At 37.2% G+C, this 18,494-nt stretch overlaps 1 protein-coding gene across 2 annotated transcripts in view; it reads left to right on the top strand.

Annotated features, from left to right (window-relative positions):
• The window catches only part of PRDM6 (PR/SET domain 6), a 77,870-nt gene extending 60,062 nt beyond the window's left edge, over positions 1 to 17,808 (top strand). Inside the window, exons 7-9 of one of the 2 annotated variants that reach the window (XR_010370488.1) lie at positions 6,339 to 6,515; positions 13,549 to 15,820; positions 16,216 to 17,808. Coding sequence is in view for 1 of the 2 variants with exons in the window: in XM_064437839.1 (XP_064293909.1) it covers positions 6,339 to 6,515; positions 13,549 to 13,663 (292 nt within the window). In the remaining variant the exon portion in view is untranslated. Of the gene's footprint in view, positions 1 to 6,338; positions 6,516 to 13,548 lie in introns of both variants that reach the window. The other variant, XM_064437839.1, reaches the window with a different exon arrangement.
• The last annotated feature ends 686 nt before the right edge of the window (positions 17,809 to 18,494 follow it).

Genomic DNA, 18,494 nt, shown 5'->3' with positions numbered 1-18,494 from the left:
AATAAATAAAAACAATTTTTTTAAAATTATGAGTCTAAAATAGGGAGAATTATTAAAATCATCTACTGTGTTTGTTGTTTTAGATTAAGATTAGGATTTTAATTTCAATTTAAATTATTTACTCATTTACTTATAATTTATTTCTCCAGTTCCACTGAGAGTTTTTTTAGGTTGTTATATTTTGTAGGGCTTCTCTTCAGAGTTAATGGTAATTGGGACTGGCGTGTGTGTCAGAGGTGAAGATTTAAATCCATCAGGATTTGAATTCTGAGACTTTCTGAGCCTTTGGGATCTTTATTAAGCCTTGACCGGACAGAAGCAGTTTGAGGAACTATTTCTTGAAGCAGGAGTCAGAAGTTTGTTTTCTCTTCTTTTTTTTTTTTTTTTTTGTCTTTATGTTTTTTCCTCCTCCTGATGCAGAAATTCCCAACAATCCTATTTGGTGGGACTCCAGAAAGAGGTAATCAAAAGCCTTTGATCACAGTGAATAATTTTTAAAGCAATATTTTTTTTTTGTTTTTAACATCAACCACTGATTGGTTGCTGTTAAAATAATTATTAAGGAAATTAAAATTGTTATTATCAGACACCAACATCTGATAATGTTGCAGTCTCTTTTAATGACATGTTTCTTCTTTCTCGCTATGATCACCAGATTCAGGATGTATTGGTGTTGAGGGAAGGCAGATGGCTGCAGTTCTGAAGAGCTGTCTGTGGCACATTTTCATACACAGTATGCACATCTGTGTGATATATATTCTCATTGATTGCCAGGTATTAAAGCTGATATTCTGAGGGAAAACCCACTCTATAAGTGTGTCCATGGCTGATAGATTGTGGATGTTATCTGGCCCTCACAATTCTTGTTTACTCAAAAGATATTATTGTACTTGTATTTTGGTCTAGCACCTCAATATTAGACTGTGACTTTTTTTTTTTTTTTAAACAGGATCTTTACATTTGAAGTTGCCAATTAAATATATCCGTTCCTCTAAGATCATGGCTTAGGCCATTTTGTGTTTATCTTTTTCTTCATAGGTTCTGTGTCTTTGACCTTGATATTCTTCCCAAGTCCATTAATTAATTCAAACAACTCCCAAAACCGATCTAAAAAAAGTAAATGTTGTGAGCAAGAGTTGTCTATTTCTGTTTATAGAATGGCTGTGTAATAGTGCTCAATTAAAGTACACATCATGCTGAATTTAATAGTTGTTCTTGCATAATCTTCCATACTCTTTCACATGGGTTTGCAAACACCCAGTATTCATAGTTAATGCAACAAGGGATGTGCAGCACCTCTCCCTGACAGCTTCAGAAGTTTGAAAACACTTCAAGTGTGCTAACTTTCTGCTTTTGCTAGTTCCTCCACAAACATTTGTAGGAGACAATCCCAGAACTCCCAGTGGGTCCAGCTCTGCCATCCCACTGCTGCGTAGTGCCTGAAGTGCTCAGGGCAGTAGCCACGCTGCCTAAGGGGAATGACAAGGCAGTAGGGGATGTGGAGTCCGGAGGTAGTGAGTGTAACCCACCCACAGCCACACTGATGCTAAGGATGCTTCTGTGTGCAAGCTAGCAGTATCTTTAGGTGTCACTTTGTTCTCCAGCCTCTTAGTTCAACTTGCTAGAAGAAGGCATCCCTCCAAAATACCTTTCCATTAGGACAACTGCGACCTAACTCCTCTGACTACAGCTGTGCTCTTAATGCTGTGTGTTGTATGAAGGCCTGTCCCTGAAAACTGATGCTGGCCCCATTTCAGTGTGTCCTGTTTTCATTTGTTTGGGGAGGCTGTGGTGTGACAGCCTTCCTCCTATCACTCCATGAAACCCTGCCCTGGGTTCAACGGAGCCTTGCGTCCCATGCTTTGAGACCCTGAAATCAATCATGTTGGTTTTTTACGTCTTCTTAGTTCTCAACAAGGAGAAAAACACTTTCAACTGCATGTCAGGCTCTCTTCTTTCAGCTGGAGCTTTTCTAGCCTTTTCTAAGGGGAAAAATGACAGCAATGTGCTATTTTGTCTCCCTGACTGACATTGTTTCAATGGTAGAGTTACAGGTATTCAGGAACTCACCATTACAAGCAATTCCTCTTCTTAGAATTGCCCTGGGATTCCACATGTCCCTTGAAAACAGCAAATTCACTTCTGAAAAGGCCTCACTAGAAACCTGTTCATTATAAAGGAAAGAATTTGAAAATTCAGTGGAAAATAATTATAAGATTTTCCAGGATATTAATAATTCAGACGATGAATGTAGAAAATAAGTTTGTAGTGGCTGGATGTACTTATGAGTCAGAGGTTGGAAAGTTTATTGTTCTAGCAGAAGAATAGTATAAGACAAATAATTAAAGGCTCTGTCACTTTTGCTAAATGAAAATCTGAAAAAAAATCAATCTAAATGTACAGTTGTCTGTCAGCAGCTGTTCCAGGTGCAAAGATACAGATTTTTCTCTTAGAAAAATTCCCATCCCCTGCAAAAAACATGAGCTTTCCTGAGGTTCAGTAAGCCTCATAGGGGAACATAGGTTTTGCACTGGTCTTACGCACGATGTAGTCTCACTCAGAAAAAGCTGCTGCAGAAGTGAGAAAACTGTAAGATGGGCAAAGACATCACCAAACCAAACAGCAAAATCATTTACGATATTGCCTAAATTAAGGAGCTAAAACTATTCTTGACTGGTTTCATTTTGAAAATGTAACTTGAAAAACTTGGAAAAGCTTAAAATCTAATAACTACAAAACCTGAAAACTATTACATTACAGTTATTCCTTTCTGAATTTCACTTTAAATGTCCCGTTTTCTTATAGTGGGCCACCATATAGTCAGGGGCTGTAAGATTAGGGTCTCTAGAAAAAGCTGGTGTACTCTACATGGTAGTAAAGCTAGATAGCTGATTGATGGTGCATGGGGTTAAAGACAGCAGTGTAATTTTTCTAACAGGAGAATTTGCTTCTAGGTAAGTAGATTTCCTTGCTTTAAGCTCAGACAGGAAGACAGAGAACTAGAAAAATACGTAGCTAGGTGTTTAATGAAAAACACTAGAACTGCTTTTGATGGCTGTTCACACATCGTTCTCATCTGCACGTTGCAATACATCAGTTTAGCTGTTCTAAAATGTAACTTAAAAATACTATATGCAAAGATTTTGATCAGGCTTGATTTACAACTGGAAGGGCCTAACGAGACCCTTTGTGCAAAATGCAGCGATGAAGACATTCAAAACAATGTTGTTTCTGGTACGTGATAGCTGGAGGACAAAATTTTTGTAGAAAAAAATATTTCTTCAGTTAGTCAGCATGTACTTTGAGGCCCTGGTACACCTGTTTCATCAAGCTGACTAATGCTTGCAAATCTGCCTGTACATCTGCAGACGAATACTTCAGTTATGTAGGCTTTCACATATGAAGTGACTGTCGTACATTTTGTTTGAATATTAGTTTTCTAGAGCATCAGCACACATCTGGGCTGTTACATAGACAGGCTTATATTCACATGGATATCCTGAAGCTCAAAAAGGTACAATATGTTCTCAGTTGTTGCAGTGGAAATGAGTTTTTGTGGGCTGGGACTGCATTCAGTCCAGCAGCACATCTTTGAAAATACAGCCTATGAAGGACCACTGCTTTTGTCACCATGTCCCTGGTTCTTCTGCCTGCAAACCTCTGCTATGAAGAGGTCACCATCCTAATTCATTGTCCCAGTGCAGACCAAAGTGATGGCAGAAGACATAACTGCTACATCAAAGACAGCCCTGCTCTGCCTGTGTCAATGTACTCAATGAACCGAGCATTGCTCATGTTCAGTCCTTCTGCACCACTTTCATTTTTTTTAAAAACAATGCATTGATTTTTTTTCTGCCAAGAAAAATTTCTGAGCACAATAAAACGGTCACCAGAGAACAAAATTATAACTTTTATACTTATTGAATGACTTTTTTGCTCTTGGAAAAAAACAATAGTATACAAAAGTTGTCAAAATGTGGCATATTTGAATCTGCAATTGTTCAAATTAGATACAATATTTATTGTTGTAGTATTTGAATGCATTTATAGGCTTTCTTTTTAAAATGAGCTTTGTTTAATGTGTGCCATGTATCTAGCATGAAAAAATTACTTATTCTGCCTATTTTAGTATTAATCAGAATTGCCTGTGTATAAACTGGAGAAATGCATCTACTGCAAAGAGGAGGGTAGCTTCTTTAATACTTGTTCTTCCAAGATATGGATGAACAGAAAAAATACAAAGTGATCTAAGAATAGGTGATGTTTACAGGGCTCTTTTTGTTGAGGATCAGCCAGTGAAATGTATTCTGAGTACATATATTAATATCCTTTGTAAACAAGAAATTTGTTTGGAGCCGATGTAGGGGGTAAAAAAATGTTATTTGGCATCACAATGTTCAGTGATAACTGGTTTGGAATTTTGACTATTTACAGAGAAGTTGCAGTGTGACTTTTCACAGTATGAAATTAATCACATTGACTGTTAAAAAAATAAAAGATTAATTAGTTTTATGTAGTGTTGTATCATTTAATGTGGTAGCTGTTAAAAATAGATAACCAGAGGCTAATAGATGTTAATGGTCCCTTTCACTATTAAAAAATCAATGTTTCTTGGACAGAGAATATCCTAATGTGTTCTTTTTGCTTAAAAGTGTTTGCTTTGAAAATACCCAAACAAATAAGTCTGCATTCACAAATCATCTTTGTTTCACCAGCACTTGAGTTTTCATGTCAAGTTTGATAAATATTTTCTGTGCAAATTAACCGTGCACTTCAAGAAAGAGGAAGACCGGGTGTGTTACTACTTGTCTTCCAGTAAGAGAAACAGATACTTAGTACTTATATTTTTCTTAAAATATTATTTTGCATATATTCATGTAATTTTTTAAGGGCCACATCTTCTAGGTTAAATAACCTTTCCACAGCTTTTATATATTTATTTCAAGCTTGTTGGAGAATAGTTAGATTTTCAAATGTAAGTAATTAAAATTGTAAGCTATTGAGTTATTGACAAATACTGAGCTATTAATCAAGCTAAAAAATTCTACAATCAGGGTTCAGTGCTCTGAAGCACTGTAAAATAATAGTATTTGTGTTCAGTGATGCAAGTAGCCACAATTAAGCAGTTCACTTGACAAATGAGATAGTTCACTTTATTTTGCACTTAATTGAATTGTACATGCTTGGTCACCATTGTCTCCTTCCCTTTAGTTTTGGTTTCTAGCCATTTAAACATACACATTTATTAAAGAGAGAGCAATTAAGTTGTTGCCGGCCATTGGTTCTAAAAATGCAGACATCAAGTGCTGTCCCTTAAAACATTGTGCAGGGTAAAAATCATTAATATCCCTCTAGAAAAGTTCTTAATTTTCCTAACAAAAAGTCTGATGAGCATGTAGGACTCTGTCACAAACAAATGAAAAGTGAAAAGGAAAAATACCCTGTAAGATGATAATACATGTAATAAATCATTTTTACCAAACAGAAATATAGAGAGATTGTTTCTTCACATTTTATTTTAGTTAGCAATGGTATTTGAATTTCAGCAGCCCTGTCTCACCTTGCTATCTTGTACCCTTTTCTTTCTATGTTTGCAGTCTGTTTGTATTGATTCTGAATTTGTAGCATCTCACTCAGTTTTGTTTGTTTGTTTGTTTTTAACAAGCTGTGGTGTTGAAAACCTAAGCTCTGGGTTTCATTTCAAGATCACAAAAAAAAAGCATTTTTAGTCTGGATGGGAGAAATGTATTAATTAAATGCAAATATCTTCCTTAGAAGTAAGAAAACAGGAAGGTAATTGTAACGTGGTGGTTAGTTTTTCCAATGTGTCTTATTGAAAAAGGTGGTCTCAAAAACCCTAGATTCTTCCAAAGCAATATGAAGAATTTAATTACAAACAGTCACAGAATATGTCCAGGATATAGGTGTAACAATCAGACATGCATTTGTAGGTAAGACTGTAGCTGGCACCGACAGAAGATTTTGTCAGTCTCTGAGGTCCAATGCATGAGGATTTTTTTGTGACTAACGAGTGCTGCATTAAGTTTGGGGGAAATAAGTCAGGCATATGATGTGTGGTGCAGGCTCACTAGCTTGCTGAGTCATGTTTTGTATGGCATGATGCCCACAGAATCTCAGTCAATTCCTGCACAAACATGTCACATTTGCTAAAGTGGTCTTGAAATTTTGGGTATGTGTCTTCCAAGAAAGCCCCAGAGAAGTGCACCTGCAGTTCTCTTTGGAAATTACTGGGAAGACGAGATGTTCCTGCCCTTACGGTTTCCTGTTCACAGCAATAGAAAGCACTGATGGCACAGTGTTTTTCTTTTCCATTGCAGGCCCTACCAGTGTGGTCACTGCTCCCAGTCTTTCTCCCAACCTTCAGAGCTGAGGAACCACGTAGTTACGCACTCCAGTGACAGGCCTTTCAAGTGTGGCTACTGCGGTCGTGCCTTTGCTGGTGCCACTACACTCAACAATCACATCCGGACACACACTGGGGAAAAGCCCTTCAAGTAAGTACTTGAAGACAGCAGCCTTTTCCAGCTGAGATTAGAGAGGGACATGCATGGCTTCTATTCACTAGCATCACTTCTCCGTACCAGCACACGGCAGAGGTTCCCTAGAAAGCCAATGTCAGACCTCCAGATAAATCTGTTAGTGGTGTGACTAAAATCAAGGTTAAACCAGCCTTGGGTTTGGGTGCCTTGCAAGCCCTAAACAATTTTCTGTCCTCTGATGAAGACTTGATTGTTTTAATTAAAGCTGCTGCCAGGGAACCATAGCTGAAAATACAGGCAAAAGTGGGACAGGCTATGCTGTAAGAACATTAATATGATCCTTTGATGTCTATATGCTGAAGTAGGCGGAGCTTCTCATAAAACTTTGTTTGGGTCTGGTTAAATAAGAGGGAGAAACATGCATCTTTTTTTAGTCTCAGAATCACTGCATAGAAAATACTGGCTTGTGGCATAAGTTTGGTAAGATCATAATAATAAGTTGATACTGTTCAGCTGTCCAAGACAAGAAAAAAAAGAAGACACCTGGTCAAGATGGTTTTTAATTAAACAGACTCTGCTTATTTCTGCAGTTTCTGTTAACTGAAAGCAAAGGCAAGCACACACATGACTCTCAGAAATTTTCCCTCTATGCTCACCTCCAGCCATCACACAGCTGATCCAGGTGGATTTTACCTTCTGTTGTGCAAGACTCAGCCTACCTAACAGGAGATTTTCTCCAAGATACAATAAATATTTTCCATATTTTGTCTGTGCCTTTGCTGAAATGACAGGCACAAATTTTGTGGATATTATACCTGGACAATCCCACTTTGGAAGAAAAATAATGTATTAATATCAGTGTATAATGTATTGCTATAAATTCTTTTGGAAGCTACCTGATGTTCCTAGGATGAATGGGAATAAGTGTAGAAGAAGGTATGTGTCTTTCTCCGTTCTCCAAGGACTGTCTGTCCTCTCTCTACTTTTCTTCATTTGTCTTTCTTTTCTACTTTTGCTGTACTGTGCTCTCGGTCTGGTTAATGTAAGAGAGCTCAGCCATGGGGCCTGTCAGAACCCCTCATAACAAGCTCGGTAGAGATACCAGTAGAGATGCTTTGCCTCCATATATGGTTGAAAGGAAGCATGGCCTCCATACATGTCTCTGCTGGGGGCAAGGGGACAGCGCCAAGAACCAAATACTGCATATCCAGTACAGAAGAGCTTGCATACCAGAAATCATGGTGAGGATAGTGTTGTAGGTGGCAAAACACAGAAACTCAGACCATCTAAGCAATGACTCCTTTAGAGCCAGTCTGTTGAACACTCAGAGCCCATAGAAAGTGAGCCAAAAATAGTGTAAGCAATCAGATTGATTTTATCTAGTTGCTGTGTAAATAGATTTTAGTAATTAATGGAAGAGGTTTCTGGGTCAAAATGGAAAATAGATTTCTTTTAATGTTAAGGTGTTACTTATGTGTAACCTTGTTGACTCCACTTAATTTTTTTCCTTAACATCCTGTTTTTGTCATGTTTCCAATAGATCTGCTATTTTGCCCCATTTAGAGTCATTATTTTTCCCCTTTGGTTTAGTAATTTTTTTCCCCTTTTCCAAAATGGTCTTGACTGCAGCACAATTTCATTTGTGAAAGTGCTTAATGTATGTACTACAATTAACCAGTGGTCTGGGATTTGTTTGTTTGTTTTGCCCTGCTTCTGCTTAAGTATGTAAGTATTCCCGGATGTATCTGCCCATTCTTAAAGGTGCAGGGCAGAGCAACAAAAAAATGTGGATGCTTTGTACTGCTTTTTTATGATGTATGGCATAATTAGATTCTTGTAAGACTTTTATTTTGTTTCTTCCATAAACTCAAGAAACAGTAGCACCAATTTGTCTCTGGAAGACTTGCTGAAGTATTTGCAGTAAGCTGACTAGTAATTTCACATGAAGCTAAAACTGGAGCTGCAGATCTTCCCATCCCTGCTAGTCAGATAAGGGGACACATATGCCCTGATCCTGCAAGCTGTTCAAAGGGGCAGATTTTCCTCCCATGCAGGACTGTGTGCATTTGAGAGAGAAGTGGCAGAAAACTTATCCAGAAATTGATCCACTCTCTCTGCTAGAGGAAAAAGAGATAGCTGCAACTCATCTGGATGTCTCATCACCATTTGGATCCTCCTTAGAAAAGGAAGGGTCCAAGACCTGGTATTAAGTAATCTTAGGAAAAAACTTCAACAAATTCTAATAAACAAGAACCGTAAATGGGACAAACAAGATTTCTGCCTCTTGATCATGTAATTTAGGTTTTCTATGTTTGTTTACAAAGGGATTTTGAGTGCACACATACCAAAAAAGTGCAAATTGGAAAAGTCTGTTGAGATGGGGTTTCTGTACCTCAAAAAAATCTGTATTTTTGGTAATGTGCATGCTTCCATTGAATAATATTTTTACTATTAGCAAGAACAACCATGCGTGGATAGTGCCAAATTACTTAAATTCTACCTAACTTATTTTAAAAATAACAGGCATAATTTTAAATGTATTACTAAGTTCAATTTCATAGGTCAAAATAGGCAGTCAACTGGACAGTTAACTTGCATCTACTGTGAATGCAATCTCACTATTTGTAATGCAGTAAGGCACTTATGTTTGTAAGAGGTATTTGGGCAAATTACAGTGTGCATGGCTTAAGTAGGCAATGTCAAATGCTAACTGTATGTTTCTATACATATTATTTTCAGAAGGTCGTTTTAAAAATAGTGAACATAGAGTGACAGTGTTTTAAAATACTTCAAATTAATTGTTTTTTAAGAGGAAGCCTGTGGTTAGTTAAAAAGCTTTTTCTTTGAGAAGGCAATTTCTTTGTAGGTCTTAGGTAACTTTGGATGCATGGTGGAAGAATTTTCTATTTGCTTTTCATTACAGATAACAATGCTAAGTGAGGTTATCTGTAGTCAAAGCTTTAGCTGCATTGCCTGGACTGCAGGTCCAGTTAGAAGGGATTTCTTTTCATGTCATCACAAGCTATCAAATCAGCCTCACCACTGCAAAGTTTTCGTGTATTCTTATCTTACCGAAGTCTCCACTATGGCTGCTCGTCTGGGAACAAAGCTCTTAAGCAAATTAAAAGGTAGGAGAAAAAGGAAAATTATTGGCCACCCCCATTTGCTTAAATTCTTCTCTCCCAGTCTTTTCCATTTCAGAAAAATTAAAGACTGGCCTGCAGAGTCAGGGTTATGCAAACATCTAATATTCAGGAGCCAACCAAAAAGAATTAGAGGAAAGATTCACACTGGAATAACCCAGGTGTTTTTCATTGTTTCTTACTGAAATGCAAAACTGGGGAACATTAATTTCAAGTTGAATATAGATGTTCTACCTGCAGTGACATCTCAGCTCTGTCCTGGCTTTAGTTCTTTTTTTAACCCATTCAAATTATTTTAAAATTAGTGGTAAATGCAGTTCTTGAATGAACTCTTAAAATAAATATTTTGAAAATATCAAATGAAGATATTTTTTCCTAAAATAGATGTTCAGCATTTTTTCACCCAAAGGTTTTCACACACAAACTTGGAAATTCAACCAATCCTGTCTATAATCCCCAATGCCAATGTTTTGAAAGCACTGTGAAGGAAACAAGCAGACCAGTGACAATGGGAGCTATCTAACCAAACTCAGAAACGCCAGTACCTTAGAAGTATCCAAAAGACAGTGACGTTCATGTTGTCTGTGAATTTAAGAACCTTTTTGTTTACCACCCCCACCCAAGCAAATCACATAGGGAAACCTTGTGGCAGAATGAAGTCTTGTGTTTGATGAGGTTGAATTGTTGGAGTACAACATTGCTCCTTACAATTACAATGAAAACACACACACACACGTTGTGAATAAAGGTAACATAAATCCAGTTTTCACTGATGGCATCTAATTGTGTGAGGACTTTTAAGTTGCTTCTTTGGATCTACGTTGTGTCAGGGGCTGTTTAAATTACTCTCAAATTCCATCATATGGCTTAAGTGGAAAGTAAGTGGTCTCTCAATTAATAGGTATCATTATTGCCAATGCATCTACCTACACTTGAAGCTTAACCACAAATTTGGTCTATGTCTAATAGCCAGGCTTGTGCTCGGTCCCCTGGTTACTTTGTGAGGGGCTGAAGGAGAGGTGGACTCTTTTTCCTACCTGACTGTTTTGGCTACCATTCAACCTTCCAACACGCATCAAACGTGTGGCTTGTAGTATAGAAACATGCACACAAAAACTTGTACACACATACTCATGTGCCTCATAGATGCAGGTCATTGCAGTGGTTGTTCTGCTGCAACAGGCTAGGAAAGGATGGTTGAAAGAGGGAAAGAGTACACCATAATTCAGAGAAAAAATATTCCTGCTTTTCTTCCCATTCCTACCTACCGTGAGAGTGTCATGCTGACTGCTGTGACACAGTTATCTTCACCTTTCCTATCTGGCAACAGCTTCTCCGAACCACATTGAAAAGAGGAGTCAAGGGCCTAATACAAGTAAGCCAGGTATTTATATATCCCAAACTATAGTCCTGAAAACACCATCCACACACTTTACAAGGGCCTAAAAAATACTAGGCACCGTGGGTACTATCTGAAGTTTGCCTGGCTACGTAAGAAACCCAGGGGAATTAGGTGCTTTGCCAAAGGCTTTATTCTGACTTTTCCCCAAGGGCTGTATAGTACAGACAACACAGTCCAACCAGTAGCAACACTTGGCACCCATAGCCCTCCTGTGCAAAGGGCAGGTGCTGGTAGCAAACAACTTATTTTTTTCTGGTCTCTCTTTAGCATCCTTCTTTTCTGTGTCTGTACGAAAGTGTCCCACAACAGCCTGTAGCTAGGACCTTAGAGCACTCCCACAGCAGAAGCAGCTTGTGGATAAAGGATGGGAACTTGCATTATAAAGGAATTCAGTGAGCCTTGCTCTGTGCTTTCAAAAGCAATGCAAGGTGTGAGAGAATGCAGTGCCCAGCTCTACCCTCCCAGGCAAGCTCCAGAAAGGGTAAGGAGGTCTGCCACATCTTCACAGGCAGCAGTTTTAATGAGTAACTTTGTCTTCTGATCACCTTATAGTCTTTCTCTGATTCACATATGGCCCCTAGGCATGTTGATATAGTATATTCCATTTATTTGGCCAGGCGTTTAGAAGTCAGGTGTTGCCACATCTGATTTTTAGGTTATTTTGCAACTGTACCACTTACAGTTTGGTTAGGCAAGGTTCCAGGCTTCCCGTTACTCAGCAAGCAAAGTGCTTGTCTTTGTAGATATCAAAATAACAAAACTATCAAGTTCAAGTAGATGGCAATATCTCATATGGACTAAGTTAACCCCTCAGCCTTAAAATCGATTCTAATGCCTCTGTGATAGATATAGATATATATGTATATTAAAATAATACAATAATTTGCAAGTTTGTCAGGCAATGAAAGCTAGTATATTTTGACACACTAATCCAGTAACTAATCAGTTTTCTAATAAACAATCAGCAGTACACTAATGTGTCATCAGCACTTCAGGAGCTCTGGAGAGTGGATGATCTGCACATAGACGTTAATGAATACCCCAAAAATCATTAAGTAATCAATACTTCTGAGTTATTTTCATTGAGCTGATAGGTCTGATACATTAAAGCTGACATTTTACATTTGTCAAGATCACAGTGCAGTTTTTAGCAGTGGAACAGACTGCTAAAAATATTCCATGAAAGACAATAAAAGAAACACAACTTAAAAGTGTTGACATTTTAGATTGGTACAGTAGCTTGAATGAATGACTCTGTAATGTCTGTGCTAAATGCTCCTGAAGCAGAACTTTCTTACTAAAAATTACCAATGTGAAGAGCGTTCTACAACTATGCATATGTATAAATATATTTTTTCTTTTGTTTTTTTTTTTTTCTTTTGTAAGCAGCTAGATCAGTGGCAGTTTACTTTCTATCATTCACATCAGTGAAGAGAGAAAGATGAATATGAATTAGCTGAGCCCTTTGTTTTCCTCACTTCTCCTTTGAAGGTGAAGAATTCATCGTAGTGATGCTTTTATGATAATCTTCTTTGAAGATAAAACATCACACAGCACCATTAAATCAAAGGTGGCTTTTGGAGTGAGCGCTGTACAAGGAGAATCCACTGTATCTGTATTTGCAACTCATCAAACGCCCCTATCTGGTGTTCAGAATGCAAATTAAAAGGGCGCTATTTGGGAGATTAAATACAATAGATTCTCTTTCAGAACAGGGGTAGGAGACTCATTCCAAGCTAGCAATAACCCCTGCCCTATCCCCTCCAAAATTCAATGGCTTTGTTCATTTGTTCACACATTATTTTTGTTGCAGATTATGGTTCTCTAAAGAGAGGACAGGGTAGAAAGGGAGACTATGTAAAAGACAGTGAGGCAAACACTGGTGACTGTTACGAGTTCTTGCTCAACCCACAGATTTCTCAAATAGTGTGGATGTTTTCAGATAATTAAGTAAGCACTAACTCTATGTGCCTATTTAAAATGAACCCCACTGCATAGTCAGATCAGATAAACAAAGAGTTTTCTCTTGTTCTAGCACTGAACGATTATTGCTTTGTGGTTTCTTTTCTCCAATAAGCAATTGTGGATTTTAAATTAGCAGAAGGTGAAATTCTATTTGTCATGAATTTCTCCTAGGGGTTACAGAGCAGAAAACTGCAGACAAGCTGCTTCTTTGATGGCTCACTCCTAAAAATCTCTTTTTGTTCTTTATCTATTTGAACTGACAGTGATCAGAGCTACAGCAGGACAGGCCTCTCTGGAGAAATCACCTTCCCCCTGTCTATTGACAGATTCTTCTGTTCTGAATCAGACAGGCCTTGTCCCATCATAGGCATCAAGGCCTTGGAAGTAGCCACCAATTAAACCTCTTGAGCCAGTAAAATCTGAAGCCACTTTTGAGTGTCTGTTCTGATTAGGCAGGATGAGACAAAGCCCATCACCCACCCACCCCACCCCCCCCGAGCAGCTCCCTGGTCTCAATTTTCTCTCTTGCCTTCACCAGGTGCGAGAGGTGTGAGAGGAGCTTCACACAAGCCACCCAGCTGAGTCGACACCAGAGGATGCCCAATGAGTGCAAGCCAATAACAGAGAGCACAGAATCAATTGAAGTGGATTAACTGATTGACTGGTTGGAATTAAACTGCAAGGAAAGTCATGATTAAATGTCACGGACACTTAAGCAAAACCAAAGATTTCCTCTGAGCAACTTTCAATCAGTCCCAGAAAACCAAAAGCAGTAATAAAATAAGTAAGATGTTAAGAGATATTGATCCTGGCATGGAAGTGAGACCAGGAAAGAGATTATTTATTTATGACTAGGGATGAGTCTTATTTCAATTGACAAGTTACTTGGGACTGTTAACATTTCGAGTCCCGCCATGTATTGCTTTAATTCTAAAAGCCTTTATAATTGTTATTTAATGCCAAAGTGAGGAATCTCAAGGGTTCTTCTGCCCGTAGTTATGACTGAGAATGCACATGGACTTGTTTATTCTTGCACCTTTTTTGTAGCATGACTCAAAGGACCCAGATGTAATCCGTGTATTTGGCTGGGCTGGGCTAAGTTGATCTTGATGTGGCTATAATAGAAATTGCTGTGTGGGATAGGAAGTGATCAAAAGCTATATCTGGGTCAGTGTCAGCCTCCTCAGACCAAAGGGCATTTCATTTCCATAGTCTCATGCCTCACACTGTGTGCACTTTTTCATGCAAGTAGTTTCATTCAACAGCATTGCATTTGCATAGACATTCTAGGAAAAAAAAAAAAGAAAAAAAGGGGTAAAAAAAAGGAATGTTGTATATCTGCAAATATACATTATATAAGGAAGCCAGTAGGAAAACTATGTTAAACTAATAGAGGTCTCAAATTCAGTCTAATAGCTATGAAAGACAGAGATGGTAGAAACTATTTTAAATGTTTAAGATTCCAGTCTATGTGTAAGTCATATTTTGAGGAGCAAAAACCAAGGTGATGCTTTTTGTTTGGGTAATTGATTTAATGGCTTGCTGATTACTAGGAAAACTGATAAGAAATCCAAGCTGTAGTCCATTGGCATTTCTAGTCTGTTGGTTTGGATCAAATTGAAAATGCTCCTGTATTAGATGAAACTTTGAACATACTTGGACTGAGCTTCAAAACAAAAGCTATATCTGAACTCAGTTACTTTGTAAATGGCTTGGAGGCTTCATAATATTCACTTCATGGAAATTTGCCTGGTACAGTTGTGAATGAAAAGAAGCCAAAATATTCCCAACACCAATGTAAAAAGCTCAGATGTCATTACGTTGGTTCAATATAACAATTTCCATATTGGCTTTTTTCAAGCTTTTATCCTTGATGTATTTCAGATTTCATGATTTTGTCTAACCAAAGAATGGTTTTCACTTTTAGAGACCAGCAGTGTTTGTTTATATATTGATTGTCTTAATGCTAGAGCTGTAGTTTAATAAAAATGTAAAAAAGACACAAAAAAAAAAAAAAACAAAACACAAAACAAAACAAAAAAAACCAACAACCAAACCCAAAGCCAACAAGAAGCAAAACCTAAAGAGTTCTGAGGTCATGCTATATCATAAGGTAAAACTGCAAAATAAATTTGTGGAGTTTATGGGGATTAAAACAGATTCATTCAGTTTTGCACCAAAACTGAAGTGCTGGGTGGCTCATAAGGGCTCAGTTGATTATATTAAATATTTTAAAAGCATTTATGGGGATGATTTTAAATATGTAGAGATTTAAGTATCCAATTCTGTAAAGGGCTAGACAGAATCAGCTACAAATTCAGACCATTTATGAATTCTGCAAAAAGCTTAAGCAGAAAAAGAGCATACAGTAAAATTCAAATACATTTAAAAGGAATTTAAATCTAAGGCATCCTTACTTCAGGATGTGTGTTTATTATATTGCAGAAACTATGCTGCAGAATCTGGATTTTCCAAAGCCTTGCAGGGAATTACTTCAGGAGTTACTGTATTTGTGTTTGGCCATCAAAAATGTAAAACATTGTGGAAAAAAAGATTTTTTAAATAATTTTTTTAACAAGGACCACATTATGTCATAAAGAGGCTTTGGCCCCGGGAGTTTTTCAGCTCTGTTTCTCAGTACAGAGATACAGGGAGTGAACAATTCAGTTGCCACTTGCCTGATTTTATCCTCCAAGCTATGAGATTCTTAGCTACTATATAAATGTGTTTGGTTTTTTGTTTGTTTGTTTGTTTGTTTTTTAGGTTCAAAGAAGCATGGGAAGCTGGGTAGGAAGAATTGCCACTTAAAGGTGACTAATTGAACACTGTTTTGTTCCTAGCAAGGCTGATCAAACAGAAAAAACCCAAAATCTGGACCTAAACCTTTCAAACCCTTATGCCTGGTAGTTTACACCTTTCCTTATTTAAGAGACTAAATGTAAAGTAACATCTTGCTGGGGTGCCAGCTTTTAGTTAACATTTGAACAGCAGCTGTAGATCGTTTCTTCAAGCAAATAGATATTCTCACAAAAAAAAAAAAAAAGAAAAAGAAAAGAAAACTAAACCAAAACCAACCCACCCAAAAGCAGAAATTTATAGACTAATTGGGAAAAGAGATATGTTGTGCTCTGAAAAGCAAATGCGAGCTATCTGTTAGATCACTGACTTGTGCTGTTGTGTTATCTAACTGTGCTCTCCTGTTCAGGGATTCAGGGATGTGCTTAGCAGTAGTGCAGAGCACTCAGCCTCTTGCAGAAAGGGATTTATATCTGGATCTTACAATGCAAATAGCACGTAAGTATGTGCTTACAGATATTGCAAGTTCTCTGCTGAATAGATAGGCTTTCTATTATGTTTTTAATTAAACATGTGTCTAAATTTTCTCCTGAATGGGTGTGAAGTAAAGATAACTTACTTCAAGATTTTACTGGATTTTTAAAAAATGCCCCGGAGTAGGATTTCTGCAGAACTTACTTTTTTTCTTCCAAATAATTCTTTCTTGTGTAAATCACTCTATTGTGCCTGCTGCCTAAGCACAGTTTCAGTTATTGTATTATTTTATACATGGCACTTTCACAACAGATTTGGCAGCATACAGAAGCAATTCAGTGAAAACCCGTGATTTCATGGTGGGTTTTTCTTGAGTACAACATTTGGTATTCTGTTACAATATAGCAAATGTAAAACTAACATGGACAAGCTAAAATACATCCTAGGTTTGGACTAAACAGAATCTAGTTTCTGTCTGCACTTCCCTAATGCTGAGTGAGTTTCTGTTCATGTATTGACAGAACAACCATACATTTAGGTCTATTATGAATACAGTATGTGTTTGCACACAGTAAACTGAAGCAGTGAGTGTAGTACAATTATCTTAAATGTAGTGATTATGTGCCTGCCTTTTCAGAATTTCTGAAGCACTTGGCATCTCTGTTTTGTAGTCTGGTAAATAAATACAAGCTTGGGTTTTTAATTATTTTTTTTTGTCCAACCCTGAGCACGTTGGAACTCATATTTAAAAGTTGTGCCTAGTTCTGATTTTTTTTCCAGTGTGAAATTTAATATACATTCATAGAGTTATTCCTTTAGGTCCTTTTTGAACTTGCAGTTATAGACCCCAGATATGATGTTTTTAAATACAATTTGATTGTCTTCCATGAAAGAAAGCTGAGTTGAGAATAATGTAATAATCACAGCACATTAGATACTAGAAACTTACAAGCAATGATGTGTATATCTTTTCTTTTGGTAACATCATCTTTTAATTACTATTTATTATTCATATGGTGCCACTACATTATGTGATGCTGTCCTGACTATATGATGTGATTTCAGATTAATAAATAGGTGAAAGTCCAAAAGTAAGTCCTCATTGCTTTTGAGAGTCATTAACTGCTATGACTTTTTTTTTAAAGTTATGGTTAGAGCACTCTTCCATCCAAGTGCTTTTTTAATATTTTGTCTAGATTTTGGAAGTTTTGACATCATCAAACCAATCTGAAAAAGTGCATAAATCCACCCAATAGATGTAGAGTATGCTGAAGGGGTCCTCTGTTGTAATAAAAATATTAATGACACTGTAATTAGAAAGGTAAACAACTTGCTTGCATTTTTTAAACTTCATGAAATTGCATCTTTTTTACTGCAAAGGACCAATTAAGTCATGCATGTAGCTGTATTCTTGTGATATCAACTGTAAAGATTACATTGTGTTTAAATGAAAATACCAGGCACACATTTAAAAAGAAGACGAAGAAATGTAAATATATTTGATTAATAAAACATTTCTATTACCATATCCTAAGCCTTTGTTTTGTGTTAAGATTACATATGGAATTTTGTGCATGTTGTGGAGAAACCCAAATATGCTTAAATGCGTGTGTGTTGAAGGCAGCCTCAAATAATCACAGTGCCTTGCTGTAGTTTTCATTATGAGCTTCCAAAAGGGTTTTGCAGCTCAGTTGTTGCAAACTGATTTGCAGTGAGAAAAGAGTGAGACCAAGTTCAGTTTTCCTGGTGACTGGGTCCCAATCCTCCTACTGAGGTAGTGCTGAGGGCACAGTGCAGTCATATGCTCAAGCAATTTCTCAACCATGTTTTGGAATTTGTTTATGTTGCAAATCGTGTCATATTGTAACCAAGTTTTTCTATTCTGCATACTAGAGTGTGGGTTTTTTATGGTTAATGGCCTGAGGCTTGTTTAGTTACCTGAGTCCTGGTTTACAAGGATCACCATCTAGTGGACTAAGAAAGAATTTCAAAACTCTGGTTGGTGTGATGTCTGAGCTCATTGTTTAAAAATCATTCTAAAACCAAAGCTAAAAGCACTAGCCATGCTCCACTGCAAGGGACCTTCAGTGCCTTTTTTAACATTATTTCACAGCCATTGTATATGTCAAAGAGCAGTGATTAGTTCACTGAGTCACCCCTTGTTCCACTTGAAAAAATACCACTTGAGTATGAGAAAAATATGTCAGTTTCTGT

This window comes from Phalacrocorax carbo, chromosome Z, assembly GCF_963921805.1.
Source record: "Phalacrocorax carbo chromosome Z, bPhaCar2.1, whole genome shotgun sequence".
NCBI classification, from domain to species: Eukaryota; Metazoa; Chordata; class Aves; order Suliformes; family Phalacrocoracidae; genus Phalacrocorax; species Phalacrocorax carbo.
This window is presented reverse-complemented; position numbering and strand designations above follow the sequence as displayed.